The following is a 25,192-nucleotide window of genomic DNA, read 5'->3' on the forward strand; positions in this document are numbered from 1 at the left end:
CTCTGTGCTGCTGGACACACCATGCCCTCCACCAGGAAGGCTCACTGTTCTGTCTTTTCTCCAGCAGCAACCTCTGCTCACTCTCGGACTACAGCCCAGATACTGTCCTTGGTGAGGCCTCTCCTCGCCACCTTGGACGGTCACGGAGGCCACGTGCTAGCTGTGCAGCCCCAACAGTGAGAACCGGGCCTGGGCGAAGTAGACGCCCAGGTACCGTGTGTGATACGAAGACCAGGGCTTAAGCTTTAGTCCTGAACTTGGTTCCCTCTGCAAACTGTGCCTGGTGCCTACCTTGTGCTCAGCATCAGGCCTGATGGAACTAGCCATGCAGTGTAACAATGAACAAAACAAGCCCCAGTTTCTCCATAAGGAAAGGAGGCCCAGATAAATTAGGTAATACGTCCAAAGTCACAAAGCTGGGTAAGTGACGGGAGCGGGGGCACAAAAGCCTGTATTTGTGAAGCCCTCAGATATCGTGCTGAGCCCTTCCCGTGCATTATCTTTTTTAGTCCTCAAAGCAGACTATCAGAGTGACCCCTCATCACCTCCACTGGCAGAGGAGGAACCTAAAGTGAAAGGAGGTTACCACTAACCCAAGGTCAAAGAGTTTGGTGGTGCAGCTGTGATTTCAAATCATGCATTCTCTGCTCCACCAGAAAGATTCCAAGTTTGATGGATAATTCTCATTATGAGAAAGTCCAATCGTTAGGACAGGCTAAATGCTAATTAAACATCCACTAGTAAATAGCAAGTAATGGGCTTCTTCCCATGAGGATTATGGTAGAAGTTTAAAAGGGAAAAAAACCCCAAACCATGAAGATCATTTCTGGGGTTTCTAGCCCACACCAGGGAAATCCTGCCCCCGTGCAGGTCTGGGTCCCGCCGCCCCAGGGGCAGAGGGCTGGCCGGGGGCACAGAGGCAGCTGTTACCTGGATCTTACACTCAGCTTCCACCAGCTGCAGCTTGGTTTGTGCCAGTTCCAGTTCCATCTCTCTCAGCTGGTTCTTGAGTGTTTCCTTCTCCTCATCTGTGTCCTCATCCAAAACTTCCTTAGCTGAGCTGATGCCCTTTATGCGCCCTTCTTTGTTGAAAAATTCCCGGCAGCGCTCACAGTCATCCACATTTTGCTGAAATTGAATGTCAGATGTGAAGAGACAAAGAAGACATGAAGGTGTGAGCATCTCCTTTCTGGGGAGCCAAGAGATGGCTTCTCTGCCGAGCACTACAGCTTCTGAAAAACTGTGTTCTCTCTGTAAACTGGCAGATGACCTACTGGAAAAGTCACCTGGTGTTATACACCAAAAGCAACACAAATATTCTTATGTCTTGATCCAGTCATCTCACTTCTAGGAACCTTGGCTAAAAAAATGAAAAAGCGGGCTTCCCTGGTGGTGCAGTGGTTGAGAGTCCGCCTGCTGATGCAGGGGACGCAGGTTCATGCCCCGGTCCGGGAAGATCCCACATGCCGCAGAGCGGCTGGGCCCGTGAGCCATGGCTGGTGAGCCTGCGTGTCCGGAGCCTGTGCTCCACAACGGGAGAGGCCACAACAGTGAGAGGCCCACGTACTGCAAAAAAAACCAAAGAAACCAAACAAACAACAAACAAAAAAAAAATGAAAAAGCAGTGACTAGATACAGATTTACATACAAGGAATTTCACTGCAGAATTAGAGACACAAAAAAGGGGTGGGGAGATAAACTATCCAGCTACTGGGAAAAATTAAATAGGATGTGCTGTATTTATACAAAGAAGTACACAGCCTCAGGAAAGTTTTTGAGGAATTTCTTGTAACATGGTAAAAATGTTTAAATGCTGGGTAAACTAGGACACAAAAATGTCTTTAAAGTATAGCTACAAGGATATACCACATTTCATGAAAATAAGATGGCAATGACTGTAAGAAAACATCATTTCGTTTTCCTCTAAGAAAATATTCTGCCAATTAAACCACAAAAAGCCATGAGTTATAAAATATGTCCCAATTTCAGATGTAAATGTGAAAAAAATGCCTTAGAGTGAATGAAATTTTCTATGTTAGAACAAAGACTGAAAGAATACACGCCAAAGTGTTAATGATGATGTTGTCTGTGGGTAATAAGATTATAAGGGTTTTTTTTCCTCCTTTACTCTTATTTTCCAAATTTTCTGCAATGAACATTATTATTAGTTTTAGCATCAGAAAATAAATTTTGTTTAAAAAATAGGTACTGCTGGTTAAACACTACTTATAATGGAGGCCAGGTATCATCTTGCTCCAGGTAAAATGCTGGTTTGTGCAGACATGGCCATGGACTCCCCCATGTTTCTGTCCAGAGTTGTAAACATGTTAGTAAAGTATCTTTCAGTAAATTACTCATCTCAGTAAAATCTGACAAGTATTCTAATAATAAAGAAAGAAAGCACCAAGTTACAAAACCCCTCAAATTGGCAAGCAAACATTAAAAACTCAGGTTCTCACTGTATCTGGGCCCATTACAGCAAGAGGAATTGAGCTCAGAAGGCAAGTGTCCCCCTGCTACAGAACAATGTGGGGAGTGACCTGGCCTCTGCGCCCCACCCTCAAGCACAGCCTGTCACCTGCAGGACTCTTCCACCTCAGCAGGGTGCTGCAGTAATCACAGATAACACCTGAAGTCCTGGGGCTCTTGTGTTTTGTTTTGTCTTTTTACAAGTGAAGTTAGCACGGAGGAGGACGTTACACAAATTTGTAAGGAAGAGGGACACTTGTATTTTGAGATCTAATGCCAGAGCTCTTCTGGTCTTATCTGTATCCCCTGCCTAGAGGAAAGAGGCAGAATATCAGTTGTCAGTTGTAGCCACCTTGTCAGGTACTCATCAGCTTCCCTCATTTTTGGAATCAAAGCAGAATACCCGGGGACTTCCCTGGTGGTGCAGTAGTTAAGAATCCGCCTGCCAACGCAGGGGACATGGGTTCGAGCTCTGGTCCGGGACGATCCCACATGCCACGGAGCAACTAAGCCTGTGCACCACAACTATTGAGGCTGCACGCCACAACTGCTGAAGCCCGCGCACCCGGAGCCTCTGCTCGGCAGCAAGAGACGCCACTGCAATGAGAAGCCCGCACACCACGACGAAGAGTAGCCCCTGCCCGCCGCAACTAGAGAAAGCCCACGCACAGCAACGAAGACCCAGTGCAGCCCAAAATAAATAAATACATAAATAAATTTATTTTTAAAAAAAAGATAGTATTGTTACTAATAGTGGTAGGTTATTTAAAAAAAAAAAAAAAAAGCAGAATACTCCCTCCCCAAATTTTTTGTGCTGAATATAGCCATAAAATGAACTAGGTGGTATAAAATGTCTTTGATAAAGGAAGACTTACCCGAATTTTTTCAATTTCCACTTTATTAGCAGTCTGCTGCTTCTCTAATCTTTCACTCAACTGAGAACAAATCTGAAGAAACAAACATAATAGAAAATGACAATCTCTTCAGCAATGTCATAAGCCGCACAACTTGGGCTTGGGATGAGCTCTGCAGTGGAAGCTGGACTATGGAGTGGAACTGGGACAGCACTGAGCAGGAGCGGGTGTGAGACGACAGGTGGGCAGAGGTGCCTCTGGCTCTCCCACCCCCGCATCCACTGGCCTAGGACCTGCAGGGACCTATCAGTGCCACGCTCGATGGCCAATGTTTACAGACACTGCCAGACTCAGGAGCCAGCACGAGATCCCAGTACAGAAAGAAATAAGACCAATTCAGTTACGTTCTCAAAATGCAACCCGCTGGGGAGAGAGGTGGTTCTACGTCATGAGTCTGAAGTGCTCCCAAGAACTCGGGGGCTTCCATGTATTAAGTGCCTGCTTATGTGAGGGAACTATGCCAGGTACTCCACAAAGATAATCTCATGGACTCCTCACAACAGTTCTCCGCGTGAGCGATGATTTCCCTTATTTTACAGTTGAAAAGCAGTGCGGTAACTTGTCCAGTGAAGCGAAGGGACTCGTCAGTGCAAGTCGCCGAGCAGGGATGCGTGTGGGTGTGGAGAAGACATCTTGTGCAGGCAAGCAGGGCTTCCAGAGAACACGGCCCAATTCCAGGGTGCACGGACCCACCTGCTTGTAGTCACCGATGATAGAACTGTTTTTTTTAATCTCAGATTCTGCCTTGTCGAGTTCCCGACGGCACATTTCTTTTAACTGCGTACATTAAGAAAAGCAAAAGTGAATGTTAAGGGAAATACAAGCGAAGCTCTGGCACTCCGCGCTTAGCGCTGGGCTTTCCCCAAAGTGCCTGACCTCCTGGAGGTAACTCCCCTCCCTTCTTCCTCACTCTCAGCACTACTAACCCTACTCTTTTTTTTTTTTTTTTTTTCTGGTACGCAGGCCTCTCACTGCTGTGGCCTCTCCCGTTGCGGAGCACAGGCTCCGCGGCCATGGCTCACGGGCCCAGCCGCTCCGTGGCATGTGGGATCTTCCTGGACCGGGGCACGAACCCATGTCCCCTGCATCGGCAGGCGGACTCTCAACCACTGTGCCACCAGGGAAGCCCATTAACCCTACTCTTGATGCTAGGAGAGAACAGTCAAAACTTCTGAACTTTCAGCTTGCGGCTTTTGCTGAAGTTCCTCCCTGTCAGTGCAGCCCTACCTGGGATCCTGAGCTGAGAGGTAACACAAAGCAAATGCAGAGGAAGAGCTAACAGGAGGACTGCTGCTCCTTCAGTGCCTCATGGATTATGTGGGAGGCGCCCCGCCATCTCTCACCTCAGGCAGCCTGACTGAGACGAGAAGGTGGATGGTGAAGAGAGCCCGCCTGCTCTGGGGCATGCAGCACCCAAAGCTCTTCCTATGGCTGTGAGTCTGCGCCCAGGGGCTATGCTCAGGACAAGCCTTCCAGAGTTTGCTCTGTGGGGGAGATGTCGGTGGACAGGTAGGGGAAGAGCCAGACATTATGTGATGTCTGCCTTCCTTTTGCAGAAATGCTAACCCTCTTGTCACACTCAGATGCTGACACACAGGAATTTCTCCTGCCCCAGTGAAGGATGGGCTTTGCCCCACTGTCTCCCCCTACATTTTAATTATTAAGAACCATTATGCTTTTCACAGTAAATACAAAAGGCCTTTGGAGAGAAACTGAAGCCAGCTGTCTCTGGGTTCTCCAGTGCCAACAGGAAGCCACCAGTGAACTCCCAGCTCTCAAGCATTTGCAAGACACAGAGGAATGTGGGAGGGGCAAAGCTCCCCTCACCTGAGCAGACTCTTCTTCCAGCCGTCTCTTCTCTTCCTCTGCATCAATCAATTTCTGTTTGGTCATAAGCAGCTCCTTATTCAGTGCATCTGCCTTTTCCTCAGCCTGAAACATTTAAGAGGTGCTGTTACAGAACAAGAAGTAAGAACTGAAAGGGATTTGAATTACCCAGAACAATCCAATTTTAAGATGATGAGGAAACTGTGATCCAGAGAGGGGACGTGATATGCCCAAGGTCACGCTGAGACTACACTCACACACAAGTGTCTGGCCCCGTCTCCTGCCCAGAGGCAGTGCGGGGCAGTAGCTAGGAGCTCGCCTTTGTCAGACAGCCTGGTCTTGACTCCCATTGCTCCCTAACTGTGTGCCACTTGGACAAGTCATTGAGAACTTCTCTGAGCTTCACGATCTTCAGCTGACAGATAAGGCATGGAATGGACTCAGCACAGTGCCTAGCATATAGTAAACACTCAACAAAAGGTAGGTGTCATTATCATTAATAGTAATAATAAATTCTGGTTTTCTTCTTCCAAATTCTCAGTATTTGCTCTGCTTAATCAAATAAGTTCTGCATTTTGCTCTCCCTGTCACCTGACAAAGGAAGGCACCCCTTTGCTAGCACTCTCCTTTTATTATCTGAAATGGCCATCTTCCACCCCAGTTTTTTTCTAAAGCATGCAAAGGTCTGGTGGGCAGATCTTTGGGTCCAAGTGAAAATGATACACCTGTACCTGACAAATACAGTCCCTGACACTGGAGAGTCCAAGGATAACTGAAGAATGAGAGACTGTAGCATGTTAGAAGGCAGTCAAGGAAAGGAGGTGGAAGCTCCTAGTTACAGAGTGCTAGATATAGAGGGTCTTTGCCAGCTCCTTATATCCAACCTCCTTTGACAATGGATGGTGGTTTCCCTGAAATTAAAGAGCATTTCAGATGTCACCTAGCTAAAGTGGTATAGCTGAGCCCCTCTGCTTTCTACTACACCACATCTTCTGACGTACTTTCTTTGGGAGGCATAGGTTCCAGGCGGCTGGGGCCTTAAATGGAGAACTGAGAATGGCATGATATGCAAAAGGCCATCAGTTACTTGCATATGCGTGCAATTAAATGGGGTCCTGGAGTTAAGGCCTGTCCTTTCTGGTGAGTGGCTTATAATCACCTCTAGTTCAAACCCCAGTAGCAATCAAAATGGAAATAAGAATCAAACAAAAGAGGAAATAACAAAGAAGAATAAAGTCCTGTCAAAGATTCTGTTTTACTTTAATCAACAGAACATCCTGTTACCTCTCCCTTCTCTCCCCTGGACCCAGTTAACATCTTCTGAACAGTACTTTGGAACCTGTAGCACACACTTATATTCTCTCAGTTACTCACCATCACTCCCATGGTAGATAAGACTGATTCTAAGAAGTACGGGACAGCCAGGTCATGGACTCAAGAGTCTTCCTGGCCCATCCTGATTACCCAGCTTAGAAAAAAATGTAGATGGGGAAGTGATTTCCCCAAGCTTGCACAATGCATGTAGCAGAGCTGGAATCCGAAACCAGGTCTCTCAACATTAAGCCCAGCATTTGTGCCATCACTCCAAGAGCTGACTCTCAAGGCTGTGTCAATAGGAAGGTGCACACAGGCCACTGGACTGACCAGCCAGGGTCCTCTTATGGCACCACACTTGCTGCACAGTCATTCTACTTACATAAGCACATAAGGAGGGAACATGTGGCGATAAACACAAGTCCAGACTTCCGCTTCTGGTCATAAAGGACTAACCAGGACCAGATTTACCCTCTCACTGTAAACAAAACACTGGACGAAATACATAAAACTACTGTTTGCTGACACTAAAAACAAATGCAGAATTGTGGTTCCTGGGAGAAAGGAAACAAGCAAGGTCCTACTACCATTCTGGCTTTCTGCCTAGAGGCACTTCTGGACCAAGGAGCAGGGTGAGGAGTTCCAAACAGAGCATATGCCTCAAAGGGTTCAGGAGGCAGAGATAGGGGGTCAGAGATGCTGAGGTGGCTGGAACCTGTGGAGTAGAGCTCTGGAGATCTGAGCGCTCCAGAACTGCGAATAAGGCAGTAAAGGAGATAAAATGAAATCATGAAAATACCCAATTAAACCAAAGAAGGCAGAAAAGGGGAAAAAAGAAAGAAAAAGCAAATACAACAAATGGAGAACAAACAGCAAGTGGGAGAGTTAAATATACCATATAAATAATTACATTAAATGTAACTGGTCTAAACATTCCAATTAAAAGAAGGAGATTATCAGACTAAATTTCAAAAAGCAAGATCCAACTATATGCTGGCTACAAAACCCCATTTTAAATATAAAGACACAGATATGTTAAAAGTAAAAGTATGGAAAAGGATATACCATGAAATACCATGAAAGTCGGAATGGCTATATTAACATCAGACGAAGTAGATCTCAGAACAAAGAGTATTAACCACGGACAAAGAGGGACATTTCATAACAATAAAAGAGTCACTCCAGAAGGCAGTAAATCTGAAATGCATTCATAAATTCAAATTACAGGAAAACAAAAACTGACATAACTGAAAGGAGAAATAGATAAGTGCACAGAGTTACAGATTTCCTCACTGTTCTCTCAGTAAGTGATAGAACAAATAAAGAGAAAGGCAGTAAATCCGTGGAAGTCAATCAACTTGACAGAAGTGACATGACAGAACGCCCCACCGACAACAACAGGACACACAAACTCTCCAAGAGCACGTGGCACATTCACCCATCAGACAATATGGAAGGCCCTAAAATAAGCATAAGTATGTTTTAAAAGCAATAAAATCAGAAAAAATATGTACCCTGATGACAACTGAATTAAATCAGAAATCAACAACAGAAAAATTTCGGGGACAAATCCCTAATAGTTAAAAATTAAACAACACACTACTAATTAACTCAGAGATCAAAGAAGCAATCACAAGAAGTGAATGAAAATAAAAACACGACACATCAGAATGTGTGAGATGTAGCTGAAATAGTGCTTCAGGGAGATTTATAACTTTAAATGCTTATTTTAGAAAAGATGAAAGGTCCAAATCAATGACTAAGCTGCTTCTTTAAGTAGCCAGAAAAAGAGCAAATTAAACCAAAAGAAAAGTAGGAAATAATAAAAAGCAGAAATCAATAAAAGAAAAAGAAATCAACAAAACCAAAAGCTTGGTTTTAAAGAGATCAACACAATTGATGAACTTCTAGTTAGTAGACTGATTAAGGAAAAAAGGGAAAAGACACAAATTACCCATATCAGTAATGAAAGAGAGAAGACTTCAACAAATCCATCCTATAAACATTAAAAGAATAAGGGAATATCAACGACTCTGTGCCTATGTATTTGACAACTAAGATGAAATGGATAAATCACTTGAAAGGCACAAAGTATAAAAATGTACACATGAAGAATTAGAAAATTTGAATAGCTCCATATCTGAAATCATAATTAAATAATTTCCTGCTGGACTTCCCTGGTGGCACAGTGGTTGAGAATCCGCCTGCCAATGCAGGGAACACGGCCTCAATCCCTGGTCTGGGAAGATCCCACATGCTGCAGAGCAACTAAGCCCGTGCGCCACAACTACTGAAGCCCGTGCCTAGAGCCCGTGCTCCGCAAGAAGAGAAGCCTCCGCAACAAGAGAAGCCACCACAATGAGAAGCCTGTGCACTGCAATGAAGAGTAGCCTCCGCTCGCCACAACTAGAGAAAGCCTGCGCGCAGCAACGAAGACCCAACGCAGCAAGAAAAAAAAAAATTTTTTTTCTTGCTAAGAAAACTCCAGGCCCACGTGGTTTCATTAGGGAATTAAAGATTTAATCAAGGAACAATCCCACAAAAAGTCCTTAAAAAATAGGAGGGAACAATTCCCAGTTCATTTTAGAAGGCTAGCATTTCCCTGATATCAAAACCAGACAAAAACATTAAAGAAACTCCAGACAAATATTCCTTAGCAACACAAAAATCTTTAATACAAATAAAAATCTTAAAAGAAAAAAGAAACCCCACGTTTCCTAGGAATGCAATGTTTGTGTACACTGAAAAATCAGTTTGTCTACACTTCACTGTACTAAGAGAACTAGGAAAAATAGCAAATAATCACCTCAACAGAGGCAGGAAGATCATTTGATCAAATTCAACACCCATTCATGACAACTCTCAGCAAACAGGAAGAAAGGAGAACTTCCTCAGCCTGATCTATGGAAAACCTACAGCTAACTGGAACAAGGTGATGAGGTCCACTCTCACCATCCAATATTGTTCCGAAGGTCCCAGTCAGTGCAGGAAGGCAAGGGAAAAAAGACAGAATGACTTGAAAAGAAGTAAAACTGTCTTTATTCAGAGATGATATGATTGTGTATGTGGAAAATCCTAAAAAATAAACAAAAAAGCTACAAGAATAGTGATTTAGCAAGGTCACAGGATACAAGGTCATGTAATCAACTGTATTTCTAGAGACTAGCAATAAATAATTGGAAAATGCAATTAAGAAAAAATTACCCTTGGGACTTCCCTGGTGGCACGATGGTTAAGAATCTACCTGCCAATTCAAGGGACACGGGTTCGATCCCTGGTCTGGGAAGATCCCACATGCCATGGAGCAACTAAGCCTGTGCGCCACAACTACTGAGCCTGTGCTCTAGAGCCTGCAAGCCACAACTACTGGGCCCGCGTGTCACAACTACTGAAGCACATGCACCTAGAGCCCGTGATCTGCAACAATGAGAAGCCTGCGCACTGCAGTGAAGAGTACCCCTTGCTCGCCACAACTAGAAGAAAGCCCACACGCAGCAACGAAGACCCAATGACACAGCCAAAAATAAATAAATTAAATTTATTTAAAAAAAGAAAGAAAAAATTACCCTTAATAACAGATTAAAATATGTGCAAATCTTGTAAACTGAAAACTAAGAAAACAATGCTGAAATTGAAAAAGACCTAAATAAATGAAAATTGTAACATATTCATGGATTGGAAGGTTCAATCACTGCTCAGATGTTAATATACTCCCCAAGCTAATTTACAGATTCAATACAACCCCACTCAAAATCCCAGAAGGCTTTTATTTCTAGAAGTTGACAAACTGATTCTAGTATTTATATAGAAATGCAAATTACTTACAATAGCCAAATTATTTTTTAAAAAGAACAACAAAATTGGAGGACTCCCATGACCTGAGTAATTATGACAGTGTGGTATTGGCATTAACGATAGATGTATACATCAATGGAGGAGATACAGAATCGAGGAGACCCATACATACAGGTCAATTGATTTTTTTTTTTTTTTTTTGCGGTACGCGGGCCTCTCACTGTTGTGGCCTCTCCCGTTGCGGAACACGGGCTCCGGACATGCAGGCTCAGCGGCCACGGCTCACGGGACCAGCCACTCCACGGCATGTGGGATCTTCCCGGACCGGGGCACGAACCCGCGTCCCCTGCATCAGCAGGTGGACTCTCAACCACTGCGCCACCAGGGAAGCCCAGGTCAATTGATTTTTGATAAAGAGACCAAAGTAATTCAGTGGGGAAAGTTTAGCCACCTGCTCAAGTTCAGAGAACTAGAATGCAGTGGAGCCAGAATTCAAATCCCAGGAGTTGAGCTCCTGAGTCTGTTTCCATCACTCCCACATTACACTGTCTCAATGCAGAGAGCAACCATGCCAGAGGGGACTCAGGTGGGGTCCTATCAGCCCTGTGCCAGGTACCTTCCACAGGTTCCCTCTCAGCCTTTAGCACCAATGCCTTAATGTCAGGTCCACGCATTACTCCCATTTCATAGAGGAGAAAGCTTGGATGGAGTCACCTAGGGACTCAGTAGCTGACCGGGGATCTCTCCATAGCTGCTTTGTGACAAGTAACAGAAATGACAGGTGAGGAATAACAAAAGTGATAATAAAATCAGTTGGAAATACAAAGAGGGTTCTGGAAATTCTATAAGCCACATATGAGAGCTTTTCTCTGGGATGCAGAAAGGGAAGAGTGAAAGGGCATGATGAAGTTCTTTCAGAAATCTAAGTCCCTGAAGCCAAAACACGCTGAGAGGACCCCACAGCCCTCACTTCAGAACCTCTGATTTTCCGTGATGATTCAAAAGATACGAGAGAAGACTAACTTGGAAAGGGACTCAACGTTTAGTGTGAAAAGGTCTGTTTTCTCAGCACCGTCGATGGCTGGACGATGGGACCCCAGTTTGCTATTCCTGAGCCCTAGTGGCAACAGGGTTCCTGCTCCTCTGAGCCAAGTTAAGAGCGGCAGGCCAGCTGGACTGCAGTCTAAGGGCTCTGCCACTAACAGTGTGACTGTGTAAGACATTTAACCTCTTTTGGCCTCATCAGTGAAATGGGGATCGTAACTGTATCCTTTACACAAGGGTTGTTTGGAGGATTTGACAGTAAGTACACAGCACGTGGAGCAGTGTCTAGAACTCTGTAAGTGCTTAAGAAATGTTCTGTTAGGTGTCAGTATATTTTTGATGTAGTTATGACATCAAACCATAGCTTCTTGTTCCATATTTATTTTGGAGACAGTGTGGCATTACAGAAAAAGCCTGGGTGTTTCAATTAGATGCACCTGGGTTACATTCCTGGCTTAGCTTCTTCCTGGGTGCCTTCCTCTCTCTTGAGTCTCAAGTTTCTTTATTGTTAAAAAAATCCTTATCCATAAATGGGGCTCATGTTACAAGGCTGAGGTAAGGATAAGAGATATTAGAGTTTAACAAAGTGCTTCTCACTGTGCCTGTCACATACATCATCATAGAGTAAATGGGAATTCATCTTATTTTTACTATTTCTCACTTCTGATACCAGAAATGTAACCTAGCTCTTTGACTACTGTGCCAGGCAAAGACAACTTAAAAAAAGGCTTACCCTCTTTAGAGGCAGGCTTCAAGAACCTAAGAAGTGTATTTTCCACCCTAAACTAGTAGAGCATCAATGTTACTTCTGGTCCCATCAGACTGGCAAATCCAACAGCTCAAACTAAAAATCTGCCTGGAATTTTATCTTAAGTTGCCTCTTAATATAATTTCATTGTAGAATACAAAGCTCTAGTACAGGACCCATTTTCTTTTCTTTTTCACTTCCTTTCTGCATGACCTACAGCTGCTAGAAGAGCCATCACAGGTGCACACTGTGATTTTTGCTTCAGCAATTACCCTGCTCAGTGTACACCCTCCTCCCTCCGCTCACTTGGCAGAAATGCCTGAACAGTGAGGGAATGATTCTCATAGTGTTTCTACAAAGAAGATCAGAGGGTATGCTGGGAACCTGCACCACAGGGAGGAAACTCCAACCTAAGGAGACTGTGGTAAACCAAAAAGCAACGGGATCTCCAGGTTCTGGTTACTGAGGGCTAATGGCCTTGCAACACCCTCCCTGGAAAAACTGGAAAAAGGAGTCTTCCCAGCTACCTGCAGCTACTTATAGCTGACAATCAGACAAAGAGAGTGAAACAACACTGCCTGTGCCTAATTCCTGCACTTTCATACACACCAAATCACGTAATTCTCACTATACTCTTGGACACAGCTATTATTCCACCTCCCCACACTTCACCCTGCTTGAAAGTAGAGTAGCTGATGGTAGAATCCAGACCTGTTCAAAATTTTACTCCATTATTCTATTTCTAAAGAGAAGTAATAAGAACCAGTAGATACTGCCATCTCTCTTTCTCTTCATCTGCGATGTGACTCACTTGGAGAATCTAATGAAAGCAAAGACTGTCAGAGAAATACAGTAGTACACAATATTTTCATACATGTTGGTGGCTGTCAAGGACCTTGTGAAGTTCACAGGTCCTAAGGGGTTCAATATATTATGTTAAGTCCCCTGTAAACCCTCAATAGCCTAAGCCTATCTCCAGAGCCTCAGGAAAATCAACAAGCAGAAAAGTAATCTTAGGAGCCTGAAGGGAAACGTAAGTCAGGTGCTGCCAAACTTTGTCCAAGCGCCAAAGCCAGCCTGCCACCTATTCTCGTAAATAAAGTTTTACTGGAACACAGCCATGTGCATTCGTTTATTTATTGTGTAGGCACCAATGGCAGAGTTACATAGTTGCAACAGAGACCATGTGGCCCACAAAGCCTAAAATATTTACTATCTGTCCCTTTACAGAAAACGTTCGCCAACCTCGACCTAAACCATGAATGAGAGAGTGCACTATGGGAAGCCTGTAGTATAGAAATTGGACAAACACCCTGCCAGGAATGCCATCATCTCAAACCTTTTAAGATTAGGAGAAGCAAAGAAAAACAGAATATCTGCCAACAGAAATTCCTGATGAAATTGCAAGCTGCGGAGGCACTGAGCTTTATTACAACTGGCAATGCTTATCCAACAGGCACGTGATGTGCAGGATGACAAAATCTGTTCTTGTCTTAGGGGTAAGTTAAGGAAATTATAGTGATTAGATGCTACTGCCAATTGCAATAACATAAGAATAGCCAGAAACACCTTTCAATCAATGTCTGGAAAGGCGTTCAGGGTTTGCTGTATAATGAGAGAAGAATGCGGTAAGGAGGCCTTAATGAGATCATGGATGATCCTGAAGGAGAGGAGGGAACAGTACTGACAAGAGCAAGGTGGATCATAAGAGGGAAACACTAACTAGAACAACAAACACTAAAATTCCAGGATTTCACTTGATTAAGGGAGAAGTGTTTCAATATAATCATCCCTTCAGACAAGTCAGACTTACGTTATCCAGGTCCTTTCGCAGTGCAATCTTACTGGTCACCAGCTCATGGGCTAAGTCATCATTTTCCTGTTCCAACCTCATGTTAGCTTCTTGTAGACGCCTATTCTCCCGCTGATGGGTAAAAAGAAACCAGTTACAGACATAAAAATCAGATGGTAATGACAACTTCTCAGGTTAACCCCCAAAACTAATTGCTGAGTCCTACGGGAATCACGGGAGATGTGGCTGGTCCTAACGTGCTGCCAGTCAACAACTGCTTACTTTCTATCTCCACAGAGAAATACTTAAATTCAAGTGACTGTCAAGCAGCTACTTCTTATTAACTGTGACAAAAGCCCACCGAACTGTAACAAACTAGGCTGCTAGTCTGAAGCAAAACAAATCTTGCTTTCTCATTTGCAAACTCAAACTGAAACTGGACCCTAGAAATAGTGAAACTAAATTTTAAAAAGAACTCACTAAAGCTAGTTACAGGCACAATTATGTAAAATGAAAGGCTGAAAACACTTCACATCACCTAGGCCGTAAACAAACCTCAAATCGCTCGATGGGGTCTTCTTGTTGGGCCTGCTGTTCCCTCATGGTGTGATATTCTTTTTCATATTTTTTCAACTTCTTCTGACTAATCTGTAGGATAAAGCACAGCACAAATTAAAAAGTATCAGAGGGGCTTCCCTGGTGGCGCAGTGGTTGAGAGTCCGCCTGCCAATGCAGGGGACACGGGTTCGTGCCCCGGTCCGGGAGGATCCCACATGCCGCGGAGCTGCTAGGCCCGTGAGCCATGGCCGCTGAGCCTGCGCGTCCAGAGCCTGTGCTCCACAACGGGAGAGGCCACAACAGTGGGAGGCCCGCGTACCGCCAAAAAAAAAAAAGGATCAGCAACGGGTGGGTGCTTTCAGGGCTTGCCCTGAAGACCAAGACCTCTGCTGACCTGGGCATCCCAAGTTACTATGAAAGTGGTGTTTCCTGCACATGAGCCCAGGACCTAAAATTCTTACTCAATGACTACCATCATGTCCATGGGTCTGCTGGGGATAACTGGTTGCTGAAGTTTTTACCAGTAGTCAGAATGAGCACCCAACAGATAACCCCTCCTACCTGAGCTCTAGGTCTGACTGTCCATCTTCCTCCTCCACCTCATGGGCCACTTCTTTAGCACATACCAGCACTGCTGCAGGTGCTTTCATTCTGTGACCTCATGACAGCTCTACAAGGTACGGCATTAGTATCCTCATTTTAGAGGCAAGTGAACTGAGATATAAGGAAGTTACGTGACTTGACCAAAGTCACTCAGTTAGCGACCAGCAGGTTCAGGATCTGAGCCCAGGCCGCGAGGCATCATCCAAAGTTCAAGCTGTAGCTACCTCACTGTCCTACCATCTACCACTTTCCTTTCAACTAGCACCTTCTGTGCTGCCTGTAAACAGGCACAGTTCTCTCTGCCCTTAAACACACAGTTCTGCTGAGCGTTCTATTTAGCTGCTCTTCCATCCCATTAAACTACTGTCTTCTTTCTCTCAAGCTTTTTCTTACCAACCACTACAAACTACTACACTGCTGACTCACAAATCTGACTTGTAGCCTCCAGTTCCTAGGAATCACAGAGCTAGTCTAGTCCAACTTCCTTAGTTTACAGAAGAAAATACTGAGCCATAGAAAGGGGATGGGACAGGCCCAAGTTTTTGGCAGGCTGATGTCAGCATCTCCAATCCCTGCTCCATTCTTCCCTTTCTGTCTTACTCGAGCTGCCTGGTGTTCCTCTCCAACTGATTCTGTGGACACCTGGCCCTGTCGGGCCGTTTACAGGCCTGCCTCAATTAGAGTTTGCTCCTGGAGTTTGGCCGCTGCCCGAGGGGAGGCAGCTAGGAGCCGTGCAGCACTATGCCCCGGCTGCAGTCTATAGAAAGATGCCCACTGAACACTTGGGGTGAGGCCACAAGCTGGAAACGGACATCCCTAAACCTAGATCTTCTGCGGTTTAAGGCCAATGCTGGGGTGAATGTTTATTGTGCGTGTAAGTGATTCACAAAGCACTTAAATAGAACAACTTTGTGATCAGTAAATTTATAAACAATCCTAACAGATCAATAGCAGAGGAACAGAAACTAAATGAGGCTTGTGGGCAGCAAACATTTCCTCCCAGTACTCTCTGCTGTCAGTCTGTATAAATGACAAGGAAGGGCAGGGATACAAGGCTCCCCTCGTGCTTTATAAAAAAGAGAACTGACACCAAATCCTACAAAACATTCTCACAAATCTTCAGGATTCTTCAACTTGTCATTCTCATGCTGGGGTAAGGAAGAATTAACATTTTTCTCATAAACATACATTTTAAAAGGCTAATTACAAAGTAATTTTTTCTACCTTTCATTAGCCTTTATTATAAATGTCTCATTCTCAGAGCAAAAGGGTTGATTCTCCCTCACACTGTAAGAGCAGTTAGTGTGTAATAAGTGCCCCAGACATGCCAGGCCCTTCCCACATGTCACCTCATTTGGTTCTTTCAGTTCTGTGATAGGATATGGGCATTTCTTTGTGTTTCCTATGCTTCCACATTTTCTACATTGAGCATGAATTACATTTATAATTAAGCTAACAAAGTGAACGCTGTTTAAAAACAATTCTCATACCCTGGGCTTCTCTGAGACAAAGCTCTGCTCACTTCTCTACGCAGAGCTTGCTGGTCCAGAGTTCTGACTTCTTTCCCAGCTGAGACTTGCCTTCCCAACTCTCAGCCTCACTTCTCGGTCTCTCTCTTCTTCCCTCTCTTTCCCTTGAATGCCTTACCCCACCCCCTCCAACCCCATTACAAACAAAAAATAAACGAACATAACACTGCTTATAATGGGTTCATAGCTGATCCTGACTTCCGGAGCATGTGGCTGCATACCAGAGTCAACTAGTTCAGGTTGCCTCTGAGGCAGAGACCCTGTGAAAAAGACTGATGCCTGAATGAGGAACGAGAGGTATCAGCAGCAAAAGCAGCAATTCAAGTGTCCTTATGAGGCAGCACCCAGGAAAGACCAGCACCTCTCAGCCCGCCTGTCCCATTATCAGTGCCTTCTCCAGGTCAGAACTGCGTCTCACTCACTGTTGTCCCCTGCGCATGCACAGAGAGCGCCCAGAAATGCTTGCTAAATTAATGAGAAGGGAACCCACACCACCACCCGCCCCGCCCCTTTGCATCAACCTGTCTTCTACATGGAAATGGCATCCAAAGCGAACGTACACTGCAAGCCTGGTCCCTCTGCCTGTGCAACCCTGTGCCTGGATCACTCCTCTTCACCTTTCAGATCAGAGCTCCACATCACTTTTTTTTTTGTTTTTTTTTTTTGGCTGCATTGGGTCTCCGTTGCTTGTTCCTGGCAGGCTTTCTCTAGTTGCAGTGATCGGCGGCTGCTCTTCACTGTGGTGCGCAGGCTTCTCATTGCAGTGGCTTCTCTTTTTGTGGAGCACGGGCTCTAGGTGTGCAGGCTTCAGTAGTTGTGGCACGTGTGCTTCAGTACTTGTGGCTCGCGGGCTCTAAAGTGCAGGCTCAGTAGTTGTGGCGCACGGGCTTAGCTGCTCCGCGGCAATGTGGGATCTTCCCAGACCAGGAATCAAACCTGTGTCTCCTGCATTGGCAGGTGGATTCTTAACCACTGCACCACCAGGGAAGTCCCTCCACATCACTTCTTAGTGAACCCTTCCCTGACAGTCTCTTCCCCCTATCAGGCTTGGTCTTTCATTATATATTCTCATAGCGTCAAGCCAAATCCTCCATGGCAGCTGTCCAAGTTCACAATTATTTATTTATGTGCTTACTTGATTAACTGTCTTCCCACTAGGAAACAGGCCACATCTGTTTTGCTTACCACCATACCTCTAGCGCCCAGCTCAATGCTTGGAACATAATCGGAACAGTCAGCTGTTGAACAAATCAAAGTCAAAGGCCTTCCTTTTAACCCAATAAGGATGCAAGCAGGGACATTTCTTGATCCAATAGTTGAGCCCCACTATGTGCAGTGTTCTTTGCTAAGCATTAATGATACGAAGATGTACACAGATCAGGATATGCAAACTCCACAAGGGCAGGAACTCTTTATGCACTGTGAAATTCCTAATACCTGGCACACAGTAAGCATGAAAATACTTAATGAAGAGACATAGTCCCCACGGTTCATTTTGCCTGTCTCTTACTTCTACCACGAAAATTTTAACTGAATTCAAGAAGAAGAGAAGCTATGGAATCAGCCGCAGATCTCTGAATCACACCCACACCCGCTGTTGGCTGACTCCTATCAGAAGGCTGTGGAAATCACGGCTTCACACACAGAGGTATTTTTGCCTTCAAAGACGATTAAATTTGAAATCTGTTCTGTTTAAATACACTTTCAAGGAGGAAAAAATTCTAATAATTTCCTGGGTTAAGGCTGAGTTTGTAATTCAGGTAAAACCAATTTTATACCTCATTGGAATTAGTACAAGGTTCTTAACACTGTTTGAGACAGTACCACTTTGAATGTCCCCTGAGAGCCATGGTTCCCACAAAAAAAGCACAGAAGCTAACCCCCACCCCACCCCCAGCAATTCAACATTCTACACACCATTTCAGAGGGCTCATGGGCTCCCTGAGGCCCATCCATAGTCCCAGGTTAAGAAACCCTGAATTAGAGAGAAGGCGGAGACTTGGAACATGCCAGTTTGATATTTTGGTAGAGGTAAAAATTAGTCTAAAACACCTTTCCTTTGGTCACTCACTTATCATGAATCTGTCACAGGAATTGGATAAGGTTCTCTCTTAAAACATGTGCTACTTGCCCTGGGGAAGCTGGCCCCCGATCAGGCCGTGGAACAGGCAGGGATGTCGTGGCCCACACTGATGGAGAAAGAATGAGAGTGGCTGCTGACCTTGGTGGGAGTGAGGTAGTACCGTCGGCCAGTAAGAACTTGGACAGACCAAGGCTTGAGTCCTGGCTCTGCAGATGACTTACTGTGTGACTGAGGGCAAGCTGCCTTATCTCAGCCTCAGGGTCCTCATCTGTGAAAATCCCAACAGTCCTTATGAGAACTACTGTTATGAGGATCACATGATATAAAACACATAAAGAGCTAAGAAGAGTACCTGGCTGGCACACAGTGAAGTCTTTTTAATAAAGGGTGGCTGTAACATTATTATTATCTGCTTTTCTTCTCTGAACATGTGCTGCAAACAATGAGCCATTTAAACAAAGTCCATTTAACACAGAAGAGTAGGAAACAGGCTGCTGATAGGAAATATTAGGAGTTGATTCTGAAGTTTGGTTTAAAGTCCCTGCAAGGGGCTTCCCTGGTGGAGCAGTGGTTAAGAATCGCCTGTCAATGCAGGGGACACGGGTTCAATCCCTGGTCCGGGAAGATCCCACATGCCGCGGAGCAACTAAGCCCGTGTGCCACAACTACTGAGCCTGAGCTCTAGAGCCCACGAGCCACAACTACTGAGCCCACGAGCCACAACTACTGAAGCCCGTGCACCTAGATCCCGTGCTCCGCAACAAGAGAAGCCACCGCAGTGAGAAGCCCGCGCACCGCAACAAAGAGTAGCCCCCTCTTGCCGCAACTAGAGAAAGCCCGCGTGCAGCAACGAAGACCCAATGCAGCCAAAAATAAATAAATAAATTTTTAAAATAAATAAAAAATAAATAAAGTTCCTGCAAAAGTCAAGAATCCCTGCTGGGCTGGACTCACAGAAAGTCCAGGGCAGGTGGGAGGTTGAATGTTAGTAGCTCTGCGTGGCAGGATTGGAGTTATGTTGTGTGGGTGAGTGTGTGGGTAGGAAGAGGTCTGGCACATTAAGGAGATCCTGACCCCAAAGTCCTCGTTGCTAAATAAAGAAATCTGACACAAGTCCGTGGTTCTTTTTCAGTTAGTGATTACAAGAACCTGAGATTTACATAAAAGTTTCAAGATAACAAGCTACCTCTACATCTACTATTTTCTTTAATCATCAAAACGACTTTCTGAGATGCGTACAGCAGGGATTATCACCCTCATTGTACTGGGGAACTGAGACCTCGCTAGGTAAAGTGACTTGTCTAAAGTAAAGGACCCAGACTGTTCAGCAGCAATGCCAGCACAAGAATGCAAGTCTGGGGTGATTCTTGTTTTTTACCCATCTCTGTAGCATGCCCAGTACTGAGCACAGTATATTCTTGGCATAGAAAGCAATCTACAAATGCTTGTTGACTTGAACTGACTTAAGGAAAGCAGATACCTGGGCAGAGGAGATCAAAACAGCCTGGGCCAAAAGAGCACTGATGTGTGAAGGATGATGATAATATCATCAGAAGAGCAGCCACTACTTTAAAGGCATCGTCTTATTTCTCTCTCTACAACCCTGCTGTGCTAACCTACCTTAGTTCACAAAGCAGAGGCAGAGCCAGCTTGAGAGCCAAGGTTTGTGGGACTCCACTTGAAACAAATCAACATTCTATTTGATTTCTCAGCCTTTTTATTTAATTTATTCAAACAGTTCAGGCTCACACTCCCTCAAAGATAACTGAATAGAATTAGGCATCCTTGTTCTACCATCAGAGTATTTTTCTAAAATGCAAGAAGCAAATTATTAGCAGACGAATCACATGCAGATAAGGACCAAGGGAGAGGAACTCATTAAAATAAAACAAGAAGGTAGTGAACACTGCTACCCTTGCAACAACCAGCAAACTTTAGGGTTCAATGCAGAGAAAGAGAGAACCCACTCAGAGGCTTCCTCATGAAATCCAATTCTAAAAGGTAGGAACACGTAAAGATATCTTGTAAAACTAGCCAGGGCTAGTTATAAGGAAAATGGAACTCAGCTACAGTGTACAAAAGGTAAGTTTCAACACTGACATAGAGACTGAGTTACCCATCATTATATGATAAATATCACCAAAAGTGGACCAATAGAAGTAGCTCTTGTCCCATTCATTCAATCCCTCAGGTACAGTAAAGCACAATGATGATAAGCATTGACTTTAGAGTCTGAAATTCCTGGGATCTAATCTCAATTCCATCCCTGACTTTGTGCCCTTTGGGAGTTTTCTTCAGTTCTCTAACCCTCAGTACACACATCCATAAAATGACCTCATATGGCCACTCTAAGGATAAATTCACTATGTGTAGACACTATACAAGCTTCTGTGAACATATCAAGAAAAAAGACTGATGAAGTCACTACAAACACAGAAGTTAAAACCCAAACCCACACTAACTACACAAATGATTTGAGCGGAGAATGAAGTTCAAACTAGTGCTGCTTTTAGGCTCATGAATAAAAACATGCCCTGAGGGCAAATATCCCCAAATGCCAAAGAGTTTTCTGTTTCTCCCAATAGCAAATGGTCAGGATTACATTAATTGACAGATATTACTATTTGGTTTTTGTAATAATATCTTTTCTTACAGGTAGTTTGAAGCCTAGCATATTCACTTTATGTTTGACATAACAAATTCCAATGAAGCCATGGTTCAGAAATTCCATTTCACATCAGGCAGGATTCTACAGCCAAAGGGTCAAGTATTCAGATTTGATCTAAGAAACCCACTGAGCCATCTCTTTTAGCATAGTTCCTGCTGCTTCTAAACCAGCCTCACGTATCAGACTTGTTCTCAAAATTCCTGTATAGACACACAAAGAAACAGTTGCTCTCACATATTTCTTGAGTCAAAACTTAAAAGACCTAATTATTTTTTCCCCATTTCCCTCCACTAAAGATGATGCATGGCACAGTTATGGGTATGAAAGGGCTGTGGAGCTCCTAGGACCATTCCCGATCTCCTGAACAATCTATTTAAAGTGAAATTCCTTTTAGATCTTATATCACAAGTGGAAACAACTTTTCCATCTCAGGTCACTGACCCATGGAGGGAGAGAAATTCAACAGACGGCTATATGAGTTTTGATGTATGTATGTATGTTGTTAAATTTTAGATTAAGAGCAGGGGTCTAAAACTCTGTAAGAAATAAAAAAAAAAAATTCGGTCCCATAATAAATTAAGGAGAAGAAGGGGAGAAGTAAAAGGGAAGAAAGGAGAGAGAGGAAAAAAAAGGAGAGGCAAGTAAAGACAGATACTGGGAGAGATTGATGGAGAAAAGGAAGACGCAGGCACCGAGAGGACAGTGGACCTTTCTGGGCAACAGACCCACCTTGTGGCCATTGCAGATACTGCTGCACCAAACTTGGTTCCTGCCGCCTTCTGAAATAAGAGGCCATGCAACAGGGCGGAAAGCCTTGGGAGCACGCAGTCAGAAGGCCTGAGTTCCAACAGGGCTTTTGTCACTGCCCAGTCAGTATCAGCCGGGTAAGTCACTTGGCTTCTATAAGCCTCAGTTTCCATACTTGATTTGCCCTTTGCACCTCACAGGGTACTGTGAGGAACAAATGAGATTCTTATAAAATCTGTACAAATACTGGAAATTACAACACTGTAACTGCTAAAACACAACAAAAGACAACAACAAGAATAGGTATCTGCTTCCTGGACTGGCATGTGAGGTAAAGCATTCCCTATTCCCACCTTAATTAGGAAGTACAACTGAGAAAACTGAGTCACAACTTTTTTTTTTAATTAAAAAATAATGGAGTGGGATTGAATGAGTTACAAGGCCAATGTTCCTTTCTAAATTCTACACCAAGAAATTCAGAAGCGAGTTTCCAAAGCATTCACCTAGCAGAAATCCCCTTTTCCATGGCTAGAGGGTCTCCAAACAACCAGAAGATACTATGCACTCTCTGTGCTGACTGAGGCCCTCCTCCATCATGCAGTCTACGTAATGCAGGGCTCATAACTGAGCTTGCCAATGATTTCTCTTATTTTTGAGCTGACAAATTATCACTGTGACTGAAGTCCTTTGCCAATAATTGGCTCAACTATTGCCTATATCGCCTTTAATATTTTTTGGTGTTAAGTATAGCTGCCAGAGTGAAACTAATCATCACTAACTAAACTGTACACACCATATCCCACCTTTTAACAGAAAAAGCTCACTCTCTCATGTCCTGGTGAATCTGTAGGCTTTCCGTGATGAGTCAATTTCAAGAAAAATTACTATTTTTCTCACCTGAAACCATGTGCAAGTAGGGGAAATCATCCAAAGTGTACCCTAGCCATGCAGGGCTCTCCAAGACCAAAAGGAATTACATATCTAAGCAAATAATAACGTGTGCTGTGCGGCCTTGTCTACCTTAATTCTTTGGAAGGAAAGGCAAGGAAAAAGACATTAGACACCTCCCATCTGGACTTTGGAAATAAAGAATCCATTTATTATTAAAGTGTTTCAAGCTAATGAAAACCCAAAAGGTAAACCTTTAGCTAGAAGCTATTTTTAAGCCTTGCCCAAATCCATGTTAACTCTTCTTTGTAAAACACTTGGAAGAAGCTCAACAGAATATTCATTTATTCACTCATTCAACCAATATTTACATGTCAGATCCTGTTCTTGTGCTGGGAATTCAGCAATAAACAAACGAGATAAAGTCCCCTCTGTCACAGGCTTAATTCCAGCATGGGGACAGGGGGCACGCAGATAATAGTCAAACATATAAAATAATGTTAAGTATCAATAAGTGACATGAAGAAAATATGACAGGATAAGGAGATAGGGTGTAAAGAGTTGGGGGGAGCTGCTACTTTAGACACTGTAATCAGAGAAGTCCTCTCTGATGACATGATCATTGAGCCTAAGACTGAATGAGGTGAGGGTGAAACCATGTGGACAGCAAGGAGAACAACATTACAGGCAGAGAGACCAGCCAGTACAAAGGCCTGCGGAGGGAACATGCTCAGCATGTCTGAGAACAGCAAGGAGGCCAGGGTGTCTGAAGTGGAAAAGTGTAAGGGGGAAAAGTAGTAGTAGTTGAAATCACACTGTCAGAGGTGAGATGGTGCCAGGCCTTGCATGCCAAGGCAAGAACCTGAGTTTTATTCTGAGATAAGAAGCCATTAGTGTTTTAAGCAAGAGAGAGATGAGATCAAAAAGAGTCTGGGAGGAAATCACTGTGGAAACAGAAGGACCAAGGAATCGACTGCAATATTCCAGAAGAGAAGTGATGAGATGGTTAGACTTGGGCATTGGTGATGAAAGGGTTGAGAAGTGATCAGATTCAGGATATATTTTGATGATAGGGCTTGGATGTGGAATATGAAGATGTTAAGTGTGAAAGAAAGAATAGAAGAGGATGGTATCAAGTTTTCAGGCCTGAGCAATGAGGTCCCACAAACTGGAGATGGGGACACTGAGGAAGAAGCAGGTTTTGGAGGGGAAGAAATCATAAGTAAGAGTCAGCATCCTTCTGTATGCTAAACCAGGTTGGGACAGAAAGCAACTCCAAGAAGCTCAGAGCTCATTTGGCTGTGTGCTGTGTGCAAACCCATCACTGGTGTAAATGTTACTGAAAAGAGTTTGTTTCTGCTTGAAAAACCAGGGAGGAAATAATCATAGTAGTAGCCATTATTTCTTAAACCCTTACTAATTATCAGGCACTAAGGTAAGCACTGTACAATCCTCACACGTAAAAACACTTAATCACAGTACCTAGCACATGGTAAAATATCATTAAATGTTATCCATAATACTTGTGAAGGATGTTAACATTTTACATTGAACGATAACTTTAATGATTATTTTAATTTCTAGAAGTTCTATTTCCTTTCCCTCCCCCCCAAATCCCCCATTCACTTTATATCATGATTCCTATTTTTTATCAGGCTAATACGTAGTTTTTGTATTCCTGCTTTTACAAACAGGGTGGCCATTCTGAAGTCCTAACTTTATGCAGAGATTTCAGCTTCATTTTGGGGCCTCCAGAAGGCCCCAAATCATGTCTTGTCTTCGTGAGTAGTGAAATCCTAATACCTGCCTCTGGTTCTATATTCCCTTGGAATGCTCTTTTATTATCACACACAATACACTGAGCCACCTTGTTTAAGGCACCTGGGTATTTCTCTTTTTTCTTTCAAGTTCATCCAGGTATTTAAACATTTCTTGGACTATACTTTATTTAGCATCTCCAAATGTTTAAAGAAGGGTAGCCTGAGTTAGCTCAGTCTGACATATAACCAGAACCAGAAATCCAATATTACTTTACAGATGAGGAAATTGTGCCTTAAATAGGTGAAATAACTTTGAATTCAGATCTCTCTCTAATTCCCAGTCCGTACTCTAATTCAGTAGATAGTGAAGCTTCTCTCCTACCACATCTGCCCCTGACACACTGATCACAATTCTACCCTCTGGAGACACACTGAGTAAATATGACAGTCAGT

At 43.9% G+C, this 25,192-nt stretch overlaps 1 protein-coding gene across 1 annotated transcript in view; it reads right to left on the reverse strand.

Moving 5' to 3' along the window:
* RABGAP1 (RAB GTPase activating protein 1) overlaps positions 1 to 25,192 on the reverse strand; it is a 136,761-nt gene that overhangs the window by 2,212 nt on the left and 109,357 nt on the right. Inside the window, exons 19-24 of the mRNA XM_060014185.1 lie at positions 14,459 to 14,551; positions 13,925 to 14,035; positions 5,211 to 5,315; positions 4,077 to 4,160; positions 3,345 to 3,416; positions 931 to 1,128 (exon numbers count right to left, since the gene is read on the reverse strand). Coding sequence (XP_059870168.1) covers positions 931 to 1,128; positions 3,345 to 3,416; positions 4,077 to 4,160; positions 5,211 to 5,315; positions 13,925 to 14,035; positions 14,459 to 14,551 — 663 coding nt within the window. The remainder of the gene's footprint in view (positions 1 to 930; positions 1,129 to 3,344; positions 3,417 to 4,076; positions 4,161 to 5,210; positions 5,316 to 13,924; positions 14,036 to 14,458; positions 14,552 to 25,192) is intronic.

The sequence above is a fragment of the Delphinus delphis genome, chromosome 6 (assembly GCF_949987515.2).
Source record: "Delphinus delphis chromosome 6, mDelDel1.2, whole genome shotgun sequence".
NCBI lineage: Eukaryota > Metazoa > Chordata > Mammalia > Artiodactyla > Delphinidae > Delphinus > Delphinus delphis.